We start from the raw sequence: 21,700 nt of genomic DNA, 5'->3' as shown, positions 1-21,700 counted from the left end.
ATTTCACAATAGAGTGAGTTTATTCTGGGCTTCTGCAGTCCTCAAACACCATACAAGTACAATGGAGTATGTTATTATGAATTTCTGACATCCATGGCCAGCTTGTTTTCATACATGCAGAATTTTTTTAACAAAACTTTTGAGCAAGATCAACTGAATTCACTAAAATATAAGTTAAAAATTCCATGATTTCTGCTGCTACAAGGATTGAATGAATGAATGAATGAATTTTATTTTGAACATGCAAAGAAAACAGAAAATAGGTCGTCACCATAAACAAACACATGCATACTAAAGTTAAAAGAAAATGAAGACTGCAGCAACAACCTGCATGCATTACAGATCTACATGCTCGAAAAGGAGTTGGAAGAAGTTAAACTTATTTAATCCTGGCCCTTTTATCCACACCTCCTACGGTGATATTTTAACTTTTACATATTTATACTTTTCATACACAGTCACAGCATAACATTTCCCTTATATAATACTTAATTTCTGTATATGTTTTGTTTGTTTGTTTATTTTTAATTGACTCCGTCATTACTGCTCTGGGTCGAACTGCTGTTCATCATCTCGATATTTATTTAAAAGTTTTGTTTTAAATATTCTTTTAAATATGCCTATGGTTTTACTTTTCTTTAATTCATCTGTTAAACTTTTCCATAATTAAACCCCTGATATTGACAAAGACATACTTTTTTTATGTTATTCTAGCCTGGTGTATTTTAAAGTTCAGCTCCCCTCTTAAACTATAACCTCCTTCTCTCTCTGTAAACAGTTTTCTTATGTTGTCTGGAAGTAAATTATTTCTTGCTTTGAATATTATTTGTGTTGTTTTAAGCTGGATCATATCTTGAAGTTTTAGAGTTTGTAATTCTAGGAAAAATCTGTTAATGTGGTCTCTAAATCCTGCTTTATTGATGAACCTGATGGCAAATTTTCTGCATTTTAATCAGTGTTTGGAGATTGCATTTAGGTTCAGAGTTTAAACAATCACGTTTGCTATAGAGGAAAGAACTAAACTAATTTAGACTAATACATATATTCAGTTGTAAAGCCAGTATGATTTCCCCCATGCTGGCTTTAATGTTGTTTTGGGTATTTTTGCTAAAAACTAATAATGAGAAGCGTAGTTTTTATTTGCCTTTATATTTATAAATAGTACATAGAAAAAGAAATATAATTTTAGGTGATGGAGGCCACACAGGGGAAACCGACGTGTCAGAGAGGCTGCAGATACAGGACGGCATTTGAGACCGAAATTTAAGTAAGGTGTTCTTATTCCTGACGGTATCACCACGTTTGCCAATGACCGCATTTTCATCGTCTAACGATTACTCAAACTCCTACTGTCCTAACAACACGAGAGAGTGGAGATGTTGCCTGAAACTGCTGCCCAAGGCTCTGCGATACAAACCTTCAGGGGAAACCAGAGACCCTGAAGGTTTTGGGATGTTCAAGATCCGCAGTGCTTGAAAATATCAGTAAAACTAAATAAAGACATTAAAATCGAAAAGAGAAGGGTCAGGAATACTTTCGTAGCATTCTTTGTTTCGATGTGGTTCTATGAGTACATTAAGTTGTTAATGCCTGTTTGTTTGAGGCTTCACGGAGAAATAAACATACATTTTAACTCGCTGCATCGTTTGGAAGCTGAACACACCCTTTTCCGTAAACGTCACTTTGGCGGGAAGTAGTAGACACTTCGGAAGGAACAACACGCGAGCCAACTGGAAAACAAGACCACCTTTTAAAACCCTGCAGCGCCTTTTACTGAGTTACATTCATATCTTCTGTCATATCTGGGTAGATTTGGGATGTCTACCTCATCTGTATCAAAGGTAACAATCGGGGGATTTTATACAGGTTATAACATTTATGTTTCGCCGGATCTGCTGACAACTTAAGGCTATGTTTGTTTCCAGGGTTGTTTTGTTTTTAAGCCAAGTTCCAAGAAGAAAAAGACGTTGAGTTTGGGTGAGTTTTTGAAATATTGAAAGGAGGGTGGCGAGCTGTCATGTCACTATTTTATGTCCTAAATTTTACATTTATTTGGCTTTCAATGCTCCACAGAGGATTATTTCATCCGTGGCTGTGAAAATGCAGAAAACAGTGGAACGAGATTCAAACTGTGTCAAAAGTTATGGGACAAGATTAAAGAAGATACAGAGGTGAGAACAGATGCAGTGTGGTATAATTTGATAAAATCACAAAATAGTATGAATGTTTCATAATCAAAAATAAAGGCAGTACCATCCTAATTCTTTATTATATCAGTGCATATATTTTATAGATGTATATAAAAAAATATTTAAAAAAATCAATGTCAACGTCTCTCTTGTGCCGTTACTCAGAAAACAGTCCTGGCTTTAAATCCAGTTCCCAAAACATTTCAGTTAGTGAAATTATAAAATCAAGTTTAACCATTATGTTTCTTTTTACTTGTAAGGTCCTACAGGATGAACTCAACCGGAAAATCTTGGACAGCTTGCTTGATTTCACAAAGAAGTGCTCTTCCACGCGACAGCACAGTGACTGGGCAGCAAAGATGAGGGCCAATGAAATTCCCACCGCAGCACTTGTTCTTGGTATGTTTTTAAAACTGTAATTTTGGGTCCTTTCACCCTCATTTAATAGTCAAGCTAATAAGAAATGGGAAACATGGGGAGAGGAGTTATGGGTGAGATAAACATCCATCAGAACGCTTCAAGCTGAGCCAAGCCAGCAGTAGTGATAGGATGATATTTAGGTTTTCATGCAGTCTGATTTGACATTCTTTCAAAAAAATTTGCTGCAGGTGTGAATGTCCCAGACCACGACATGACCTTTCAGGTTCTGTCTGAGCTGCTGCAGCAGTCTGTCAGTCCTTATGTGACCTCTGTGCAGGCCAAAGAGTGTGGAGGTAAGGCTCTCTTATTTTGGCATCTCAAAGAAACGTGTATCAGAGTTAATGACTGATAAATATCTTTTATTAACTCACCTTAACGATTTGTTTTTGAATTTTCTTTTTGTTTGCATTTGTGTGTCAGCTTTGAAGCATCTGATGAAGAGAGTGTTGGAGAGGCTGATGGGCACTGAAGTCACTGTGGATGATGAGGAAGAGGAGGAGAATGAGCATACCAGCACACAGCTCCATAAGAGTGTGCACTGCTCACTCGGTACACTCTGTGATTGGTACAATGCAAAAACAAAGGTGGGATGATGGAGCATAGCTGTTGTCAGTCACATTGCAGTTACATTCAGAGTTAGTCTGAAACCACATGAGGCAGTGTTTTCTTTTTCACTTCAGAAATCCAGTTCTGGTACTCCTGGAAAAAAGCGTGGCTCCCCTGCTAAAGATGGTCCCCAGCAGCCTCCTGTGGTGATCATCTTTAAAGATTTAGAGGCGTTCAACCCAAGGGTTCTTCAGGACTTCATTCTCATCTGCAGGTATCTTGAATGTTCATCGCATTAAGTGCATTCGATTTTTATGCAACTATGTTATCAAATGTATTAACCCTTTAGACACATTGTTACATCCACAGCCGCTACATTCAGCGCCTTCCCCTCATGTTCATCTTTGGTATAGCCACTTCGCCGAGCACCATCCAGCACATGCTGCCACACTCTGTGTCCTCCCTGCTGTGTATAGAACTCTTCCAGTCTCTGTCCTGCACACAACACCTGGCCACAGTCATCGATAAGGTGGATTCACGCTCCTTTATAGTACTGTGCAGAAGAATGTATGTGGAGATCAGAAAATAAAACAGTAATCATGTTGTAAAGAGTTAAAGTATTAGCTTCATGTATCACTTTAATTGTGTTTACAGAAAATCATGATTTTCTCATGTTTTTGCTTCCAGTTGATCTTGAATCGTCACTTCCCCTTTAAGCTCAACAATAAAGTGTTGCAGGTGCTGATCAGCATCTTCCTGTACCACGATTTCTCTGTAAAAAACTTCATCAAGGGCGTTCAGGTACAACGTAGTTTTCTAAGCTCCTCCTCTGTGTGCCTGTATTATTATTTGACTCTTTGTCTGATATAGACAGTACAAAACTTCTGATTCTGTCTTTGAGCAGCTTGCTCTGCTGGAGCACTTCCACTCGCAGCCTCTGAGCGTGCTCTGCTGTAAGAAAAAAGAGGCTCTGCACAACGTGATGCAGCTCAGTCCCAGCTACTTGGAGAGAATCAGGCAGCTGCCGTCCTTCAAAAGGTACAAAATACTTGGTTTTTGTTTGTTGGATTCTGACTCGCCTGTTAATTTACTGGCATATGATCATATTTACTGAAGAAAATGGGTGCAGAGAAGTTTGGCAGTAGAAAGTGATCAAACTGCCAGAATGTGTCATGTTTTTTAGTTGCTTGTTTCTCCTATTGAACACTTGTAACGACTTTGAAATGAACTATTATCTTTATTATTTACTTTTTAGGTATGTTGAGAAGCAGGAGCCCCAGGAACAGATAAATCTGTCAACGGATGATGGTCATTTAAAGGTACATTCCCTGTTTCTATCTATAATAAGCAAATAATAAGAGAACATACAAGCAGAATCCAATTCTTTGAGTTGTTTTCTTTTCAGGAGGTTTGCAAGGAGCTGATTAAAGACCTCCGCAGATATCACGACGGCTATTACCCCGTCCTGAGGTGTCTCCATGCTTTGACCTCTTCTTTACCCAGATATCCACTTGGAAAACAGGCAAGAAATAAATGCTTTTAATGTTAAAAAATTGGATAGATATTTTAAAGTATTGTAGTAACTTTTGAAAATAACTGCTCTTTCTTTACTCTACAGATTAGAGAGCTCCATTTAATTTGCCTGGAGAAGAATGTATGGGACAATGAAGATTACCTATCAGCTATGAAGCTTCTGAAGTAAGTCTTGGTGTTTTACCCCAGCATCAGCAAAGACTTGGCGTAGATCCATACAATAGAAAGTAACAGCAGTCTTTTTACTAACAGAAAGCCACATCGACAGGGATCTATCAAAAGAAATTGCTCCTCCTGGTGGCCAAACAGTTGCTCAGTTACATTTACAGTTTTGAATTTGAAACGCGGTTTTAATTGTGAAAACATTAAGTTGAGTTCAACAGCAAAACAGTTTGAGGTTCAGCAGTTTCCAATTTACTTTTCAAGTGTTAACCTCGTGTGGTTTTTCTTCAGGATGCTGGCTAAAGATGAGCTGATCACTCTGCTGCAGAGGTGTCTGGAGATTCTTCAGCTCGAGTCAAAAAAGCTGAAGAATGCTCAGGATCGGCTGGAGGAACTGCTAGAGAAGTTCAAACAATTGGACAGTGAGTAGTAAAAATAACAGAGATTTTATGGTCTTTTTTCTTTATTTCTTCTAACTTTGCCATGCTCATCCAAGAAGCCTTATCAACTCCCAGCTTCTAGGATGAGAGGTAAAATGTCTTTCAAGACTTCACAGTCCAGTCACCTTGTCTTTTGAGTCTTTAGAATAATAATAAGAGTCTTTAGATAATGAGACTCCACATGGACATGATGACTTTGCCAAAGTTTATTTTATCAAGAAGAGCCAGTGGAAATGTATTTCATTACTAGTCTTAGGGCTGGGCGATATTAGAAAAAATCCTATCGCAATATTTTTCATGTCAGTTGATATCAATATTTATCACAATATAAATCTCCAAAATGTTTTGTCAAGTTTAAATTCTCATGAGGGAGTTGTGAAGACGTCAGAAGGTTATTTTTGACTTGGTTTGTGGATCACAGACCACTGCTCAAGAGGTGAGAGCTGTGTCCAATGTGGTGCATGCCCTCCGCCGTCACACTTGGGCCAGCGTTGCACACACAAAGCAGCTGGTCAGCGCTGTGTCTGGGCTGACATGGATTGTAAATGCCCTGTCAACAGTCAGGAGGGCATTTAGTGGCTGTGGTCCTTCAACTGAGCTGCTGGCTGGTAAAGAGGGAGGTTTATCTCCTGCGCTCTCTGGACAGCGCAGGAGATAAACGTGCATTACGCACAGGTGTAGACCAGCGCAGCCTGTGAAAACACAAAGCCCCTGTTTAAAAAAATCAAAGCTCAGAAATGGCATTGTTGGATAGACGATATGTCCCCACTATTTTTATTTCAGACACCGATACAAATGATACAAAAACAGTGACTGCTAACAGTTTCAGGTTTGATAAATCACTCCGCAGATGCTGAATGATTTTATTTGCATCTCCTCCCAGGTATGATTGACTAATTTTACGTCTGTCAAAACATGACCAAATGAATTTACCAAAATTCTATCGACCATGTCTCATCTTTCTATCAAGGAAAAGTTATTTAGTAATATATATCTTAAGCATTTTATGTCCCAGGCCTAACTAGTCTCTTTGCTGTGTCATTATTTCAAAGTCTTTCCTCTTTTTGTCATATTCTGAACAGCAGTAGCTGCTGAAACGGAGCCTTGTGTGGATGAATGCATCACCTCTCCTGTGAAAAATCTTGGAAAGAAAACTGATCTGTTCCAGCTGCAAAAGGTTTTTTTTATGAAGAATTTTATCTTCAGTGTGTTTCTGTGAAGAGACTCTAAACTGACTGCTGGAATACAATCTTAAATTGTTTTTTTTTTTTAATGCTAGACGCTGCTTGAAATGAACGAGACTCGAAGATCCAAGAAATTGAGTCCCTTTGAGCTCCTGAGAAATGAAGCTCTGGAGTTTGTCGACAACTTGGTGAAGTCAGTAGAAGTTCTTCTGAAAATCCAACTGTTAAAGAATAGAAATATTTACATCTTCCCTCTGCTGACACCTTTCTCTCTCACCCAGGAGTCACCTGTCCCCTCCTGAGTCAATGACACTGTATGAAGTTTGCTACTACACTTCTTCTGCAACTGTGAGACGCCACCTGAACGCAACGCCTCGCACCTCCATCCAGGCCGCTCTCAGCAGCCCGTACTATTACCTTCAGGTGCCTCATGTCAGAATCCTCAAATTAGAAGCTAGAATCACAGATTTATTTTTTTTTTAACTTTTGGAGATGTGAAAGCAGCAGTGTGGACCTTTTCCTCTTGCATCATGCTCAGGGTGGGAAGCTCTCGGCCATCATGTAGTGCTGATGTGCTTCAGGTTGTCAGTCATATAAATTTAGTGTTTTCTGACAATAAACAACGTGTTTGATAACCCACAAGCTAAAGCTAACGTTAGCATCAAGCCACTTGCTCCACTATGATACTGTTAGCTTGGAAGTGGCTGAAATTTTATTTCTAGATTATCTGGAGTTAAATAGGTTATGGATGATGTTGTTTTGTCTGATTCCCAAACATTCTCACTGTGATCGCCTTTTCATTCGCTTTTTTATCTTAAAGTCATGAAATGATAAGGACTGTCAGATCCTAAACAACTAAAATTTCAAAAGATTAGTTGCATGTCGCAAACAGTCTTAAACTTTATATTCTTCAAAATATTTGGTTTATAAAGGAGTCACCGGTGAAGTGGCAAGCACAAACTGATTTCTCATTGACTTCATCTTAACGGCTTGGACTTTCCTTCACAGACAAAAAGAGCAACTTATGAGCAAATTTCCATGATGTGTTGAATTAACCAAGTGCAAAGTGGAGGGAAAAAAAGCACAAAAACAATCACTACCAGATCAAATCTTTGAAGGATATTTCAGCTTGAGAAACTCTCAAACTTCCTTACAGATTTTAATTCAGGGGCTCTTTTGTGGGCTGAGCTGCTGTGTGAGTAACTGGTGTCTTAACCAGGATCTGGTCTTAACTTGAAGAAGAAAATCTTAGAAGGTGTCATTGCTGTAAGACTCCCCTTGAGAGAAACTCTTTGTACCAGGAGGCGTTCTGAATGAGAGCAAGAGCAGGACAACCTCACAGTATAACAGCTTCCCACCCTGTGCATGATGTCAGAGAGAAATAGCAGCTGTGAGAAAACTGTGACCAAGCTTCAATTTGAGTTTATTTATTTATTTTTTATACCTTCCTTCTTTCATTAGAACAACAGCCTAAAAGCTGAAGATGGCTCTGTCTCCAACGCTGCTCCTGATATCTGCATTGCGTACAAACTTCACCTCGAGTGTGGCCGGCTGATAAACCTCTACGACTGGCTTGAGGTGAGTTTATACATTTCATAATTCTCTATTTATCATCTAATGTTCTGCTCTTTTCCACTCTGCCCTACAAACTTTAATGGATTGAAGTTTGTTTTTCATACTTTAGAGGAGGATTTATTGATCCAGAGATTGATTTGTAACTTTATTGACCTGGAAATCAATAGTTAGCCTGAAGTGCTATCAGTGCTGAGTATGAACAAAAACCTGTTTTTGTTTTCAGGCTTATGCTACTGTTGTCTCGGCTGCTGAGGGGAACAGTCCAGATTCTGGTGATTTTGGGAAAGTGGACGATGTCAAACAGTATCCTTCCAAAACTTTTAATGAGAAACATGTTTGCTCTTCCACTACTTTTATCTTTTGATGGTAGGTTTTTCTATTTAGGAAAATGTAGGTGTTTAAGTTTTATAATGCATGTGGTGGACTCTTGGTTTAAAAAAAAAAAACAGTAAAAGGATTTTTAATATGAACAGCATTTGTGAATTTTGCCTTAGCCTGTTTTCTCCAGCGCTCGTTTCATCCGTGCCGTGTCCGAGCTGGAGTTTCTGGGCTTCATCAAATCTACCAAGCAGAAGACTGACCATGTGGCCCGACTCACCTGGGGAGGCTGCTGAGTGGAAGTCAGACATTAATACACAAAGACACTTCTTCAAATATTTCTGTAGCTGCAGTCAGCTTTTATTCAAGCTCTTATTGAGTTTGACAAACTTTTTTCTGTTTGGTTTGCTCTAATAAAATATGAATCATGTCTGTAATCATGAACGTTTAAGTTTATACGGAGCTCTGAACACAGACGATCCCCCTTATAAAGGTTCAATGTCTACAAAGAATTTTTTATGAGGCAAAGTTTGTAGTGGGTTGCACTAACCCTTACCGTCACTGCATAGATGCTTGGTTTACTATTACAGGTGAACAAGCTTTGAAGAAAAGCAGATAAAGGTCAGGCTTTTGGTAAGCAAGCTAAAACCAAGCCAAAGAACAACCTACAACTTGTAGAGCTAGATTTTTTTTTTGTTTAATTCAGTGTAAAACTACTGTATATTAAAATCATAACAGGCACAAGTTCATAAAAACACATCAGGTCTAAAATGCAGCAAAGAAATTATCAACTCTTAAAAGATTTTTATTGTTTTGTCCAATAGGTACATTGGTTTCAAAGTGATACCAGCAAAACAAAAGTCAAAATAAATAAAACACTGGTAGGGAGAACAAAAAAAAGGAGACCCAAATTAGCCCACTATATGCTGAACTGAAAAAGTAAATGAACAGAGGACAAACTGCAAACATATCCCCTCTGTTCTGCTGTGTTTCCTCCACTTTCACTCAGATTGACCAGCAAACCTCATGTCCAACTCTGGTGCTTTATCATATTTACATGTAACAAACAGAAACAAGTGACAAAGCCTGGAATGCCGGGAACCATTACAAAAGTGAGATAACTGTAGATACACATACAGCGGGAGGAACATAGGCCACTGGTAGAGATAGGGTCCATCCATTTACATCAGGAAGCACCTAGTTGCTTACAACAGAGTGGTAACAACTGATGACGGCTTCATATAAACCTTTGCCCAAAGACAGAAATATGGCACAGTAAGAAAAGTTTCAATTAGACTGGCTGAACTGAATCTCTTGCAATGATGAGCTTTTTTATTTTTCTTCCTTTCTTAAGATATCGCATGATAGCTTGCAGCAAGGGAAGGCGGTCTTGCAAAGATTTCTGTGCCACACTCAGGAAACATCTGGAGAGGGAGATGAAATAAAATACAGACTTGTTACTTTAAACTTCAAAAGGCAGAGCTTCAGAACCAAGATCCAAGCTTCTCTCACATACAGGCTGCCAGAGAAACAGGAATGTGAAAACGATTCAAGATGAAATCAAAACTCACAGCTCGCAGGTTGCTCCCCGAATCGTCGCATTAACTGATCATGTGTGAACTTCACAAAGGTGTCGTACTGCTCTGTAAGTTACAGGAGATGAAATGTTTGTTTTTGCTTCTAAGGAAAACAGTCTCATTCAAAGGTCAGATCATTCAAGTTGAAACTATTACAGTCATAGTTTGCAATAGACAGAAATCCAGCCATTACTAAACTGATGTCTATCTGTAAGTGAGCAGCTTGGCTCAGTAAAAGTATTCTTGCATGATCACACAGTCAAATTCATTGCATTCATGCATTGCAATGCAGCAAAATAATGGTCATCTATGCAAAAATTACACTCATTTAAGGAAAAAAAAGAAAGTTGAAAACATACACACTCAGACAACAACTGTTATTTCTGTCATACTGTTATCGAGAGGTGGTCAGACGATCCCACCAAGAGTTTGAACCGTTAATTTGATTTACAGTATATTTGCTCAGTGGGTACCAACCAGCCAGTTTTGAAGTCATCGTCTCCTCATACTCCTCCCGCACTTTCTCTTCCCTTTCTTTCAGCAGGCGTTCACAAATCATGCCAACTTGTCTGAGGGTGAATAATGGCTGTTCTTTTCTAGAAGGAGAGACGCCTCCAGAAGACGTTCCTGTACAAAACCACATAAAACGTTAGGATCAAGCCATACGTGATACTTTGATTTATCCTGGTACACGTTGCTGGGTTTCTAAATAAATCTCTCCCATAGCTGTTGTTACTTAACCAACCTGGCATGCTAGAAACATTCATAGTAGACGACTGGGAGGGGGACTCTGGAGAGTAGCAGCACTCTGACTGTTGGTAGCCTCCATCTAGATGCTTCCTCTTTTGAATGCGTTTGTATTCCTGCTTGATGCTGTTGAGGATTTGTTCTAGTGGGACAAAAGGAGACAGAAAGAGGTCCATCAGTGAACAGAAAACAGTTGTCATTTTTAGGGAATCCATGACCAAATGTGGAATTAATTACACTGTTTCCTGGCTAGTTGGAGTAGTTAAAACGTGTTGCTTATCCCTTTGGAGCTTATGGCTGATCACCAAAGAAGGCCAACCACAAGTATCATTACCTGCGCTAAGAGTTGAAGACGATTCCCCGAATGGCGAGGGCTCCATGCTAAGATACTTCCTAGGGGATGAGGAGGAGGACGAGGGGGACACGGGGATACATCTTCGTCTTTTGGGGGACGTTGGACTCATTAGCGGATCGAAATCCATAGTCCTCTTCAGGGTGGCTCCACACGCCATGACTTCAGTTTTGTTAAAGGGGGAAGAAGGGGAGGGGGTCCAAATACCGAAACAAGACGTTAATGGAACGTTTCATCAGTTATTAAGCAGTAAACCATAACTAGTCTCCAACTAAGCATGCAAATAACACTGTTGGTTGTTTGGCTAAAACCTGATTCTTCGGCTGAGACACATGCTTAGCACACTACGCAGCTGAGGCTTTAAATATTTGCTAACAAGCTAAAGTTAGCTGCTAGCTGATAATCAAAAAGAAAACAAAGCTAACGTTAGCTCAGGTGCCCGTTGATACTACGCTCTGCTAACTGTTGTTACGTACAATTCAACAAAACTGTCTTTTACCTTTCAAGGGCTGACAGTCGTTTCGTCAAACTGCGTTCAACAATTCGTGTTGTTCCAAAAGTTGCTTCCCAAAAGTTGATGTGACGATCAGCCGGCAGCGGGCCAACCGTCTGCTGTGAGACAGGGGAGCGAGCTAACACAACTTAGCTGCTTGTTTTTGATATGAAGCTGTCGGCTTCTCCGGCTCCTGACGTCACGTGCGAAATGCACTGCAATGCATTCTAGGTAATGTAGTGAAAAACAAAAATTAGACGTTACGATCGTGTCCAGGTTTTTTAAAAATGTTTCAGGCGTTTTTTTAGGTTGGTTAAGTGTGTTGGTTGAGTTTAGTTTCGTGTACACAGACAATATTGAATGGCATACATATATTTCCTCACATCTTTTATTTCTTCTACTTACAAATTATGGTAGACATGTAATTTTCTTGCCTTTGCATTTTTTATTTACAAAAAAAGTTAAAGCACAAGTCTTATTTCAAATCACCATCACTCCTCGCTTCATCATTTGAAATTAATATGTTGTGTTTAACTGCTCCCGAAAAGGGAGTACATATGAATAAGGTCTCTTTTGCAGCCACAAGAGGGCAGCGTCACCCCAAAAACCTTACACACCTACATCAAACTGCACTCGTCTGACAAATCTTGAGATTTCTTCAGAATTACTCGAAGTACTTGAGTTTTTATGTTGATTTAACTCCCCCAGTTCTTTAGTAAAACACGGATAATTCTTTTTCAGGGGTTTTTACTCTATTCCACACATAGACCGTCAAAGTGCTCATAAAAGCCTTACAGACAAAAAAAGATTAGGCCATTCAACAGACACATTCTCAAACAAGTTTTTACCTTGAAATAGGAATTGGACAAAAGTACTGCAATAAGTCACAGGTGCCTCTTTCATGTAAACAAGAGATTTTGCTGCATTTTTTTTTACATTTTATTTTTTTCTGAAAAATATACACCGTGTATGCCGAAGAAATTATGAAAAATAAAAATAGACCAATTTCACATATTTATTAAATTTGTGCCCTTGGTTGTACACAGTCTTGGGACACATTAGCACAATGGATGCTTCACAGAAACACAAAGCTTCTCACAAAATGCTGATACTGTTTGACAAGCACATATGTACTAAGCAGCTGTATGACATCCCCCAAAATTACTACAAAATAAAGTTTTGATATGATCAAAACACCATTCATGTTCCAGAGTAAGACACTATACGTTTTGCAAGGTGTTGAATAAATTATGCAACAAATAAAGAAGAATAACAATCCAATGCCAAATTTCACAACATGATGGTCTTACAAAATCATTGATAGATTTAATTTTGAACCACTGACCATCCAAAATGATACTTACATTGTGCTTTTACTCAGCTGATACTTTGCATGATGATAGACACAGTTTCACCGTGCATTACCGCCACAATATTGCTATGACATGATGTCAGAAAATAACAGAGAACACCATTACTTGAACTTAAAACTGAAATCTGTGATGCAAATTTCATCAACAGCAAAAGAAAAACAAGAAAACACAGCATAGTGTTTGTAGAGGTCTCTGCTGACAAAATGGCCATGAATCAGCTGGTTCCTGTTAACAAAACAGTGTTTTTTCTTCTGTGTTTGGATGCTGTTGTCAAAGAAATTTGATTCACTAGAACAAATGTTAAAGCACATAGAGGGTGCCATCTGCTCCCAAAAAAATCAAATTTCAGACGCCTCCTCACACTCCACCATACATCTAGATAGAATAACATGAAACATTACAGATTTCAGTTTTGCAGCAACAATTTCTTTTTCAGTCCAATGTAAGTCATCATTTGGCACATTTCACAGTAACAGAGCAGAGAACTATGATGATCAGGACTTTTCTACAATATCTTTTCTTCACAGTTGCTCCTGAGTTTGTCTTTCAGACAGGCTCTGGAGTAGAAGTCTCGGTCCCTCCAGAAACACTAACTTGAGCTACTTTAGCTCGTGCCTTCATAGAGCTAACTCCATCTTTCCCCGCCCCGCCTGCTGTGCTTCTCACGCTCCTGCTGTTCCAGTCGCTCTCAGCGCTGTTGTCCAGGGTCTGCGTTGTTCCCCGGCACATGTGGCAGATGTTGACGAAGGCTCTGCGCAGGTCTTTGCTCCTCATGGCGTAGATCACAGGGTTCACGGTGGAGTTGAGCAGGGTCAGCATGCTGCAAAAGGCAAACACGGTCTTGATGAAGTCGTTCACCTTTCCAAAAATGTCGTAAAACATGATGGTCAGAAGTGGGCCCCAGCAGATGATGAGGGCCACCAGGATCAGGACCAGGGTTTTGGCCAGGCGCAGATCCATGCGGGCCTGCTCGGGCCTCACTGTCTGCACTTTGGTTCCCTCTGCAGTGTAGACGATTACGCTCCTCTGGGATGTGCGGCTCAGCATGCGGACTGCGTGGTTGTGTGACTTCCAGAGGATGAAGATGTAGGCATAGATAATAAAGAGAACCAAGATACTGGTCATGCCAATCCAGAACATCAGGTACTTCTGGTCAATTAGCGGGAAAATGTCTGAGCAGACAGAGTTTAGTCGCTTGCAGTTCCATCCCAGCAGAGGCATCAGTGAGATGACTATAGAGATGGTCCACATCAAACTGAAGGCGACCACTGCTTTTGTCTTCGTGACAATGCGTTTGTACGCCATGGGCCTGTGGATGGAGATGTAGCGGTCAATGGCGGTGAGAAACAGACTGCCGACAGAGGCGGTGAACGAGCCAATGACCCCAGCCAGCTTGAAGAGGAAAACATTGGGGCTGTCCTTCCTGTGGAGGACATGAAAGTCCAGGAAACTGTAGACGAAGATGATGCTGCCTATGAGGTCAGCTACCGCTAGGCTGCCAATGAAGTGATAGGAAGGCCGAGAACGAAGTGTCCGTGAGTGCAGGATCACACACAGCACAATGAGGTTCTCCAAGACCGTAAATGTCCCCAATGTGAGTGCCAGGATGGCAACAGCGAGCTGCTGACCAGGAGTCAGAATCATAAAACACTCCATGTTGTCCACCATGTCTTCTCCACACTGTGTTGCTCCCCCACTCTCCACAGAGCTGCCATTACTCAGCAGGAAGTCAGTAACATTGGTGGGGAGAGCAGGCGAGAGCCCATTGATGATGACCTCTTTACCTCCAGGAACAAACCCATGCAAGGAGTTACTCAGCGAGGAAGGTTTCTCAAAGTGGAACGTGTTCTTGATCAGAGTCGAGCCAATGGAAGGGTCGTCGTAGCTGGCGTCATTGGAGCCGAGATACTGGACACCTGTCGTTAGCGTGCTCATTGTGGTGCCTGCTATCCTGTGCAGAGCTGACTTCATGTTTGGTTTGTGGAGGTGGAGATGCTCAGAGCTGGGGTTTGTCGAGTAACAGGATTAGACTGGTACAAAGAGACATCTATAAAGAGGAGAAAAAAATCATAACAAATAAAAAATCATCAATAAAGTAAAATTAAACTGGAAAAAAATAGAAAGTCTGAAAAAATTAATACAGAATGAAATGAAAAAATGCATGTATGATATGTAAAATGAATTTGTTGCTAGGAGATATAGGAAGAATCTGTGCATCAGCCAGCTGACTCCAGCAGATGCATCCCAGACAATAGTGGGAAACAGAACAGTTGATGACAAACCTGTGCAGCCTCAGGGGAAATCATTGCTTTAAGTATGTGGGACAGCCCGGCTTTCTTATTAATTAAAGAGGTCATTAAGCAATAAGCTGTTTTTACTCCTAATAATCACTGGATTAATTTGGCGTCAAGGGAGGGACAATAGAAAAGATGCGCTCATCTGCTCAAAGATGCATTTACAATATGACGCAAAAAACGATGATATTAATTATTAACCATTATTTTTACAAGCAAGGGTTTGAGAAACAGGAGTGACTGGGTTGGCAAAGAAATAAACAATAACCAGTTTCGACAGAAATGCGTTTTAATCCGAGGGACCAAAAAGCCAAATTGCTGTTCGCTCGCTAGTTTGGATCAAAACTCTGTTAATTAATGGAGCAGTGGTTCTCCAAAGAATTAATTAATAACGCCTCAAGAAACTAAAGAGACAGAAATTAAAATAAATAACTGAAAAAAAGTGATATGGGAATTAAATTTAAACTTACCTTGCTTTTGTAAGTGTATAAGTGCTCCTGTCCCGATCCATCACGCATTAATAATGCACCTAATTGGGTGAACCGGTTTGTTGGTGTTGTCTTTTCAATTAACAACGCAGCATTTCTTTTAAAAAATTAAAATACAAACATAAAGAAGAGCCGTAGTAATTGTTTTGTTGTTTCAATGTTAGATAGGCAGAGAATTTCTCCTGCTGACTCCACAGATGCTGTCAATGTCAGATACAGCAGAGAGAAGCAGGCAGCCGGTGGGGAGTGACTGTTTATGGAAGCGCGCGCTGCTCCAAGGCTCATTTTTGTATGCCTGCTGGTCACGTGGTCTGAGGTGTTAGCGCCTGGAAAAAGTGAATCTCAAATCATTACCCAAACCTTTGTTTGTAAGACACAAAAACCACACCAGTTTAACTAAATTGTTATACAGTTTCCAAAATGATAATATTATACTTTATTAAGGAAACATTTTTATATTATTACCGTTTTGCTAGTGTTGATGCTCGTATAGTTCTTCCATTTCCCCATGGAGGTAATACATAAATAATGATTCAGTATTTCTAATGCAGGTAAAATGCAGTTGTAGTGAGCTTCAGACTTTTTTTCTTCCCTTAACTTCACCATTTCTGAAAGGAACATTGTATTTTCCTTCCACTTCATAATGACAACACCGATACATAAAATATAAAAGATGAGATTATCACATATGATTCATAGACATACACTACACTGATCAATAACTTCAACATTAACGTTTGTTACATGTTATTGCACCAGACCTAATATTTCACTACTCTGAAACATATATTAGAGATTGGTAAAATGGCCATTCTTCTTGTTATTGAAAACATATGTCTCTGAAACTTCTTAATGTCTGCTTTGCAACTCTTCTTTTTGAATGGCACCACTAAGAAAAGCTTTTGTTGGTAGTAAATTTAAATAAATAAATAAATAAAAATCAAACAAAAAAGGATTCTTATCAATTGCAGTACATTTCTGTTGCTATGGCCCTTCTGAAAGTCCATTCTGAATATTCTCCACTATTTATCTATTTATTTACTGCAGTTGGGGGTCACATGCTCACACTATTTAGAGTCCCTTTCCTGTCCTGCGCAGCTGCGCAATTATTTCCACTATGCACTCCCAGCAGAGCTTTCTCCCAAATTACATGTATCTTGTTGTGGAAAATACATGACATTTGGCAATGCACCATCATGGAGAAAGAAAAAAAAACAACAATGAAAGGATTTGCACGTGATGCCAGAGCCTCCAGATTTGGCAGAACAGAAGAGGCTGAGGAGTCATCCAAGTAATTACTCAACACTTGTTATGATGCACTTAATGTAGATTCATCAGCTATGATCACTTGTGGTAGAGCTGTATGTCCACTGGCTTTTTATGGAGATTGCTAACACAAACATCATGTTATTGATGACTGAGAGTTGACTTATCTATAATTAATTAGGCTATATGTAAAGTAGCTTTTGATTCATACTTTTCAGGGTTTATAGACAAAAGATTAAGTTTTTGTTCTTTTGGAATGAAAAGAGCATCCATCATCTCTCAAAGCTCTGGGCTGAGTATTGAAATCCACATCCATCATAACAATTATCATCAATATTTCAGTGTCATTCTCACTGAGCGTCAGTGAGAGATTGAGAGATTTCCAAGACAAAGCCATCTGAGATGACAAAAGGCCTCCGTGCAACTGTAACAGCGACTTGTAGCCGTTTACTTTCCTCTAAATCCTCTTTGTCCATGTAGGCTGTGCAGTTATGGGAGGTAGCAGCTATTGTTTCACACCCCTCTCTCTTTGTTGGTGAATATTGCAAGTGATTTCCAGTGATTGATTTTTGCAGTATTCTTCATGAAAGCGCCATAATGCATCTCATTTAATATTGATCCCTCTCCATTTACGATTGGTTGTTCTGTGAGTGTCTGCCTACAATATGAAATCATCACTCTCAGGTCACATAGGCAAAGAAGAAATGCACTTTAAAAAATGAAAAAGATTTACATTTTTGTTAGATCTCCAGTATTTTGCACACAAAAGCATTCTTAGCTTCTATTTTGAAAAAAAAAAAAAGCAGAGAAAAAGAGGTCGGCATTGCCTGGAAATGTGGTTGTTTAAGCACACAGCAAGATGAGACTTAGAAGCATCCTGTCTGTCTGATGATTTTGCGTCAAAAGGTTGGATGATGAGAGAGTGGGAAGGGAGGAAAGGAAGGGAAGGGAAGACGGGAGGGAGGGTGAGTAGGAAAAGATGCATAAATAGAGAGAGGGGAGGAGGTTGTGGCTGAACACTGATGGCTCTTAACCGTTTCCTAATCTGCCACTTTGATATTCTGCTCATCTCCAGCTGGAGACACTTCATGCTGCAGCCAAGGTGGCACCGCAGAATGAAGCCGAGCTCAGTTCAGCAAAGATAAAATATGTTTACTGAATGTCCTCAGTTCTTTTCTGCATGTTTTTCCATCTGATGCACAGAGGAGTCGCCTGCATCAACAGCTGTCTGCAGCCTCATTAAGTTCTTTTCAAAATGATTTCAACCTGGCTCCACCAGGCAAGGTGTTTGTTGATGCATTTTCCCTTTTCAGTTGCACAAACAGGAAACTAAGTCAGGGAGCAATCAAATAAACAATGACTAAATGTAAGCGATCGAGTTGCTCGCCATGTTATCGCTCCCTCATCCATCTTGTTCACACAGTGAAAGGGATGAAAAAGTTGTGACTGGGTGCCTTCTGTGACTGAATTTCTCTGGTCAGGAGAAGCAATGAACAATGTCTGTCAAGAAGACAAAAACAGCAATAAAAATAGACAATTTTATGTTTTAAATAAACTGATCATCGTAGTTTTTTCTGGTATTCATTCACAGATTTTAATGCACGCTTTTCAAGCACAGGGACTGTGTTTTTCTGGCTTCAGAAATAGATCAAATTCAAGCAGCATAATGGTCAGTGGGCAGAATCCCCTCATGCACCATTTAGTCATATAAAGACCTTTTTTTTATCGCGGCAGAACACAGTAGTAATCACAAAGACTTAGCAGGTGGTTCAGTGAATGCTCACTTGTGCAAACACTATGCAAATGAACACTGCAGGCAGAGAGGAACAACTCAGGCAGCAGAGCAGAGCTCCAGATTACAGCTTAGCTGAAGTTTTTCCCCCTGTGTTGACCCCACACTATACTGTACGTACAGTTGTAGCTCTCAGCGATAGAGACCTGGAATCTCCTCATAGTGCCATTGGCTGAATCAGCGCCAGACATTAATTGCTTTGCTTTTCATCCAGCAGAGACTGATGAAAACACCAAGTGGACCTGACTGCCATGAGACCAGCAGTCACCTGGAATCACATGGCCTCTTCATATTCAGCACTCTCTGAGGGAGAGTGCTGAATATGAATAGGATTGTAGCGGTTCATCATGTCTTCATCTGTGCAGTTTCTTAATGTTTTTAACATTAAAAGATAAACCTGAGCCTCGAAAACAGAACCAAACATTACAAGGTTTTAGGCAAACAGGCTTGCCTGTTTTCACATCCAGCAGATTTGTGGAAACATGAGCTTTTAGATAGAGCCATTTTCTGGCAGCTTGATAAATGTTACACAGTTAAGTTTAATCTCAATCTCTGGTCTCTGCCATGGTCAGTACTGACAGGTCTCAGCAGCTGCTCTGATGCCAGCCATAGATCTAAGCATTTCCTCTGTTAGGTGTCAAGTTTTGCCACTTTTATTTGCTGTAAAATTTGACGTGTTTGACACATGGTGGGCATTGTTTCACAGGGGAACAGTTTAAACCTGTTCCCCCGACTACCCCAAATATTATTACCAGTTACATTCTGGAGAGACTGTGACAGTAACAAACAGGAAAAAAGCAAGGAGTTAGTGCAGTTAGCAAATGCTTAAGTCATCTGAGTCGGGGAGAACAGGGTTGGGTGTCACACTTTGTCACTCTAGTTTGAACTTTGAAAATCTTAAACTGCAGCTTAAGGTGTTGACTTGAAATATTGATCCCCCTCATTCCCCACTCACTGTAACAGAGGTAATTTACTGTCAAAGACACTCTGCCACTTTTATTTTAATGTGAAAAATCTTTTACAAAAGGCAAGAGGACAGAACTAAGTTTGAAAGTTTAAGAGAATAGAAAAGTTTACAGGTATGCATCTGAACATAAAACGAGAAAGGAACATGAACAGGAAACAAATCTTTAACCTGTGTGACAACCAACACTGTCCTGTGTAGTTATATAGGCTGTTTGTTTTTAGCTTAGTGCTAATGTTTTACTACATCCAGTTAAATGTATGTTTAATGACACTGGTAAGAAACTTCATTTTAACCAGGCAGCAACCTCCGGTCTAAGAATATGAGACAACGTGGAAGTGCTAAAATCTGCTGTTTCTCCAGTGTCCTCTTGAGGCTGGCTCCAGAAGTACAGGAAGTCACATACACACCATAGACTGTATAAAACATGGACGTAGTCTCGTCGGCGTCACCCGTCTGTTTCTGAAACGGAAAATGAAGCGCATTGGCTATAGCGGCCATATTGGTAGTGGCAAGGTCTTCGCCTACAGCCATAGGGCGCCTGTTGGTCACGTCTTATTGGGGGAGCTCGAGATCTTAATATCCTCCAAACGGCCGAGTTAGAAAACAATTCACCCCCCCCATACATTGGGTGCCGGTAGTAAAATTAGCGACTCAGACAGTAGACGTTTTTTGAACCACGCTGTAAATAGGTTAATGTCTGATTTGAAAAATACGTCTCTTGTCTGAGTTGCTAATTTTACTATCGGCACCCACTGTACGGGGGTGAATTTTTTTCTAACTCGGCAGTTCTGAGGATATAAAGATCTCGAGCTCACCCAATCAGAGGCACAACTCGGGGTCATGTGACCCACAGGTGCCCCATGGCTGTAGTCGAAGCCCTTGCCACTACCAATATGGCCGCTATAGCCGATCTGCTTCATTTTCCGTCTCAGAAACAGACGGGTGACGTTGAGGAGACTACATCCATGTTTTGTACAGTCTATGATTTTAACACTAGTACCTTTATATTTCATTAAAGTACAGTATCCTGTTTGTCTTTAAAACACAGAGTGGTCTTTTTCATGACAACTAAAAAAAAATCAAAACAATCTGCTCAAAGACTCAAAGACACCAGAAAGGCCTGTTGAGGAGAATGTGAACTGTTGTGAGTTGTCACTGGTGATCAAATTTTAATTCAGATTCAACATCAAGGAAGTCAAATTATTGTTGATGTAGTCAGCTGATTGACACAACAAAATATACTCTGCTACCATTTCCCATTCACGTGCACTTGACAAGCACTGATGAGAGCCCACAGAGTTAAGGTTTGAAAATGAAGAAGACTATGTGCTTATTGAAATGGACTCCACCATTGTCACCAACTCTGAAGGAAAGATATGTAGAAGTACACATATTTTATGCATAATACACATGAAGAAGCACGTCATCAGTGGTGCCTATCACAGATACTTGAGTCTGAAGTTAATCAGAACATTTTATTTGTCACATTTTCTCATTCTGCTCACTGCATCGTGTTTGTTTACCCATCACAGCAAAAAACATCCTGTGAGCAATTTCAGAGCGCTTACAGGAAAATTCCTGTTATCATATAAATAGCCTCTGACATCAGCTTTCAGTTTTATGGAGAATAACATAAACATTTGTAATACTATCAAGAGAGGGTGCAAAATGTTCCTCTGCTCTGGTACAGAAATGTATTTGGTTTGATGGCTGGAAAACAAACAAATTCAAGTGAACGCACCATCCCTCAGTTTAAACAGATCTGTAGAAAAAAGTAGAGAGTTGGGTTCCCTGCTTACTTTTCTCAATCTCTCCTCCTGGATGTCAGCCATCAAAGTGCACATAAAGCATTAGCATAGACTGTTGTGAGTTATGTGTGAACTCGTCATCTTCATCAAAATTCGTCATTAAGAAAACAAAACAGAAATGACTAACACAGAGAATAAGTTACAGTGTAAGACTTTCTCATTTTCTTTTGATATTT

At 39.9% G+C, this 21,700-nt stretch overlaps 3 protein-coding genes across 5 annotated transcripts; 1 reads left to right on the top strand and 2 right to left on the bottom strand.

Moving 5' to 3' along the window:
* The first annotated feature begins 1,685 nt into the window (after positions 1 to 1,685).
* On the top strand, positions 1,686 to 8,756 carry orc3 (origin recognition complex, subunit 3). Of its 2 annotated transcripts, none has more exons than XM_074691676.1 (20): positions 1,686 to 1,841; positions 1,926 to 1,977; positions 2,074 to 2,171; positions 2,450 to 2,588; positions 2,798 to 2,902; positions 3,030 to 3,193; positions 3,290 to 3,429; positions 3,525 to 3,684; positions 3,843 to 3,956; positions 4,060 to 4,193; positions 4,411 to 4,474; positions 4,561 to 4,677; positions 4,774 to 4,853; positions 5,142 to 5,272; positions 6,376 to 6,467; positions 6,570 to 6,667; positions 6,756 to 6,897; positions 7,936 to 8,052; positions 8,273 to 8,352; positions 8,558 to 8,756. In XM_074691676.1, the coding sequence occupies exons 1-20, from the start codon at positions 1,818 to 1,820 to the stop codon at positions 8,661 to 8,663; spliced, it is 2,157 nt and encodes a 718-aa protein (XP_074547777.1). In that variant the 5' UTR covers positions 1,686 to 1,817; the 3' UTR covers positions 8,664 to 8,756. The 2 variants fall into 2 exon arrangements, with proteins under 2 accessions (XP_074547777.1, XP_074547776.1); XM_074691675.1 differs by having other exon boundaries at positions 6,373 to 6,467.
* Positions 8,757 to 9,151: 395 nt separating this feature from the next.
* Positions 9,152 to 11,725, bottom strand: LOC141806263 (akirin-2-like). Its single transcript, XM_074691677.1, has 6 exons — positions 11,543 to 11,725; positions 11,026 to 11,205; positions 10,690 to 10,833; positions 10,422 to 10,571; positions 9,939 to 10,010; positions 9,152 to 9,791 (listed from the first exon to the last, which is right to left on the bottom strand). The coding sequence occupies exons 2-6, from the start codon at positions 11,201 to 11,203 to the stop codon at positions 9,781 to 9,783; spliced, it is 555 nt and encodes a 184-aa protein (XP_074547778.1). The 5' UTR covers positions 11,204 to 11,205; positions 11,543 to 11,725; the 3' UTR covers positions 9,152 to 9,780.
* Positions 11,726 to 11,920: 195 nt separating this feature from the next.
* LOC141806601 (cannabinoid receptor type 1B-like) lies at positions 11,921 to 15,932 on the bottom strand. Of its 2 annotated transcripts, none has more exons than XM_074692206.1 (2): positions 15,674 to 15,932; positions 11,921 to 14,956 (listed from the first exon to the last, which is right to left on the bottom strand). In XM_074692206.1, exon 2 carries the CDS (start codon positions 14,878 to 14,880, stop codon positions 13,456 to 13,458), a length of 1,425 nt encoding a protein of 474 aa, XP_074548307.1. In that variant the 5' UTR covers positions 14,881 to 14,956; positions 15,674 to 15,932; the 3' UTR covers positions 11,921 to 13,455. The 2 variants fall into 2 exon arrangements, with proteins under 2 accessions (XP_074548307.1, XP_074548308.1); XM_074692207.1 differs by having other exon boundaries at positions 11,921 to 14,939.
* Between the last annotated feature and the right edge of the window lie 5,768 nt (positions 15,933 to 21,700).

This window comes from Halichoeres trimaculatus, unplaced genomic scaffold (genome assembly GCF_033239565.1).
Source record: "Halichoeres trimaculatus isolate MK-OKI-2021-1 unplaced genomic scaffold, fHalTri1.1 fHalTri1_scaffold_17, whole genome shotgun sequence".
NCBI lineage: Eukaryota > Metazoa > Chordata > Actinopteri > Labriformes > Labridae > Halichoeres > Halichoeres trimaculatus.
Note: the sequence above shows the minus strand (reverse complement) of the source record. Positions and strands in the feature narration are given on the sequence as shown.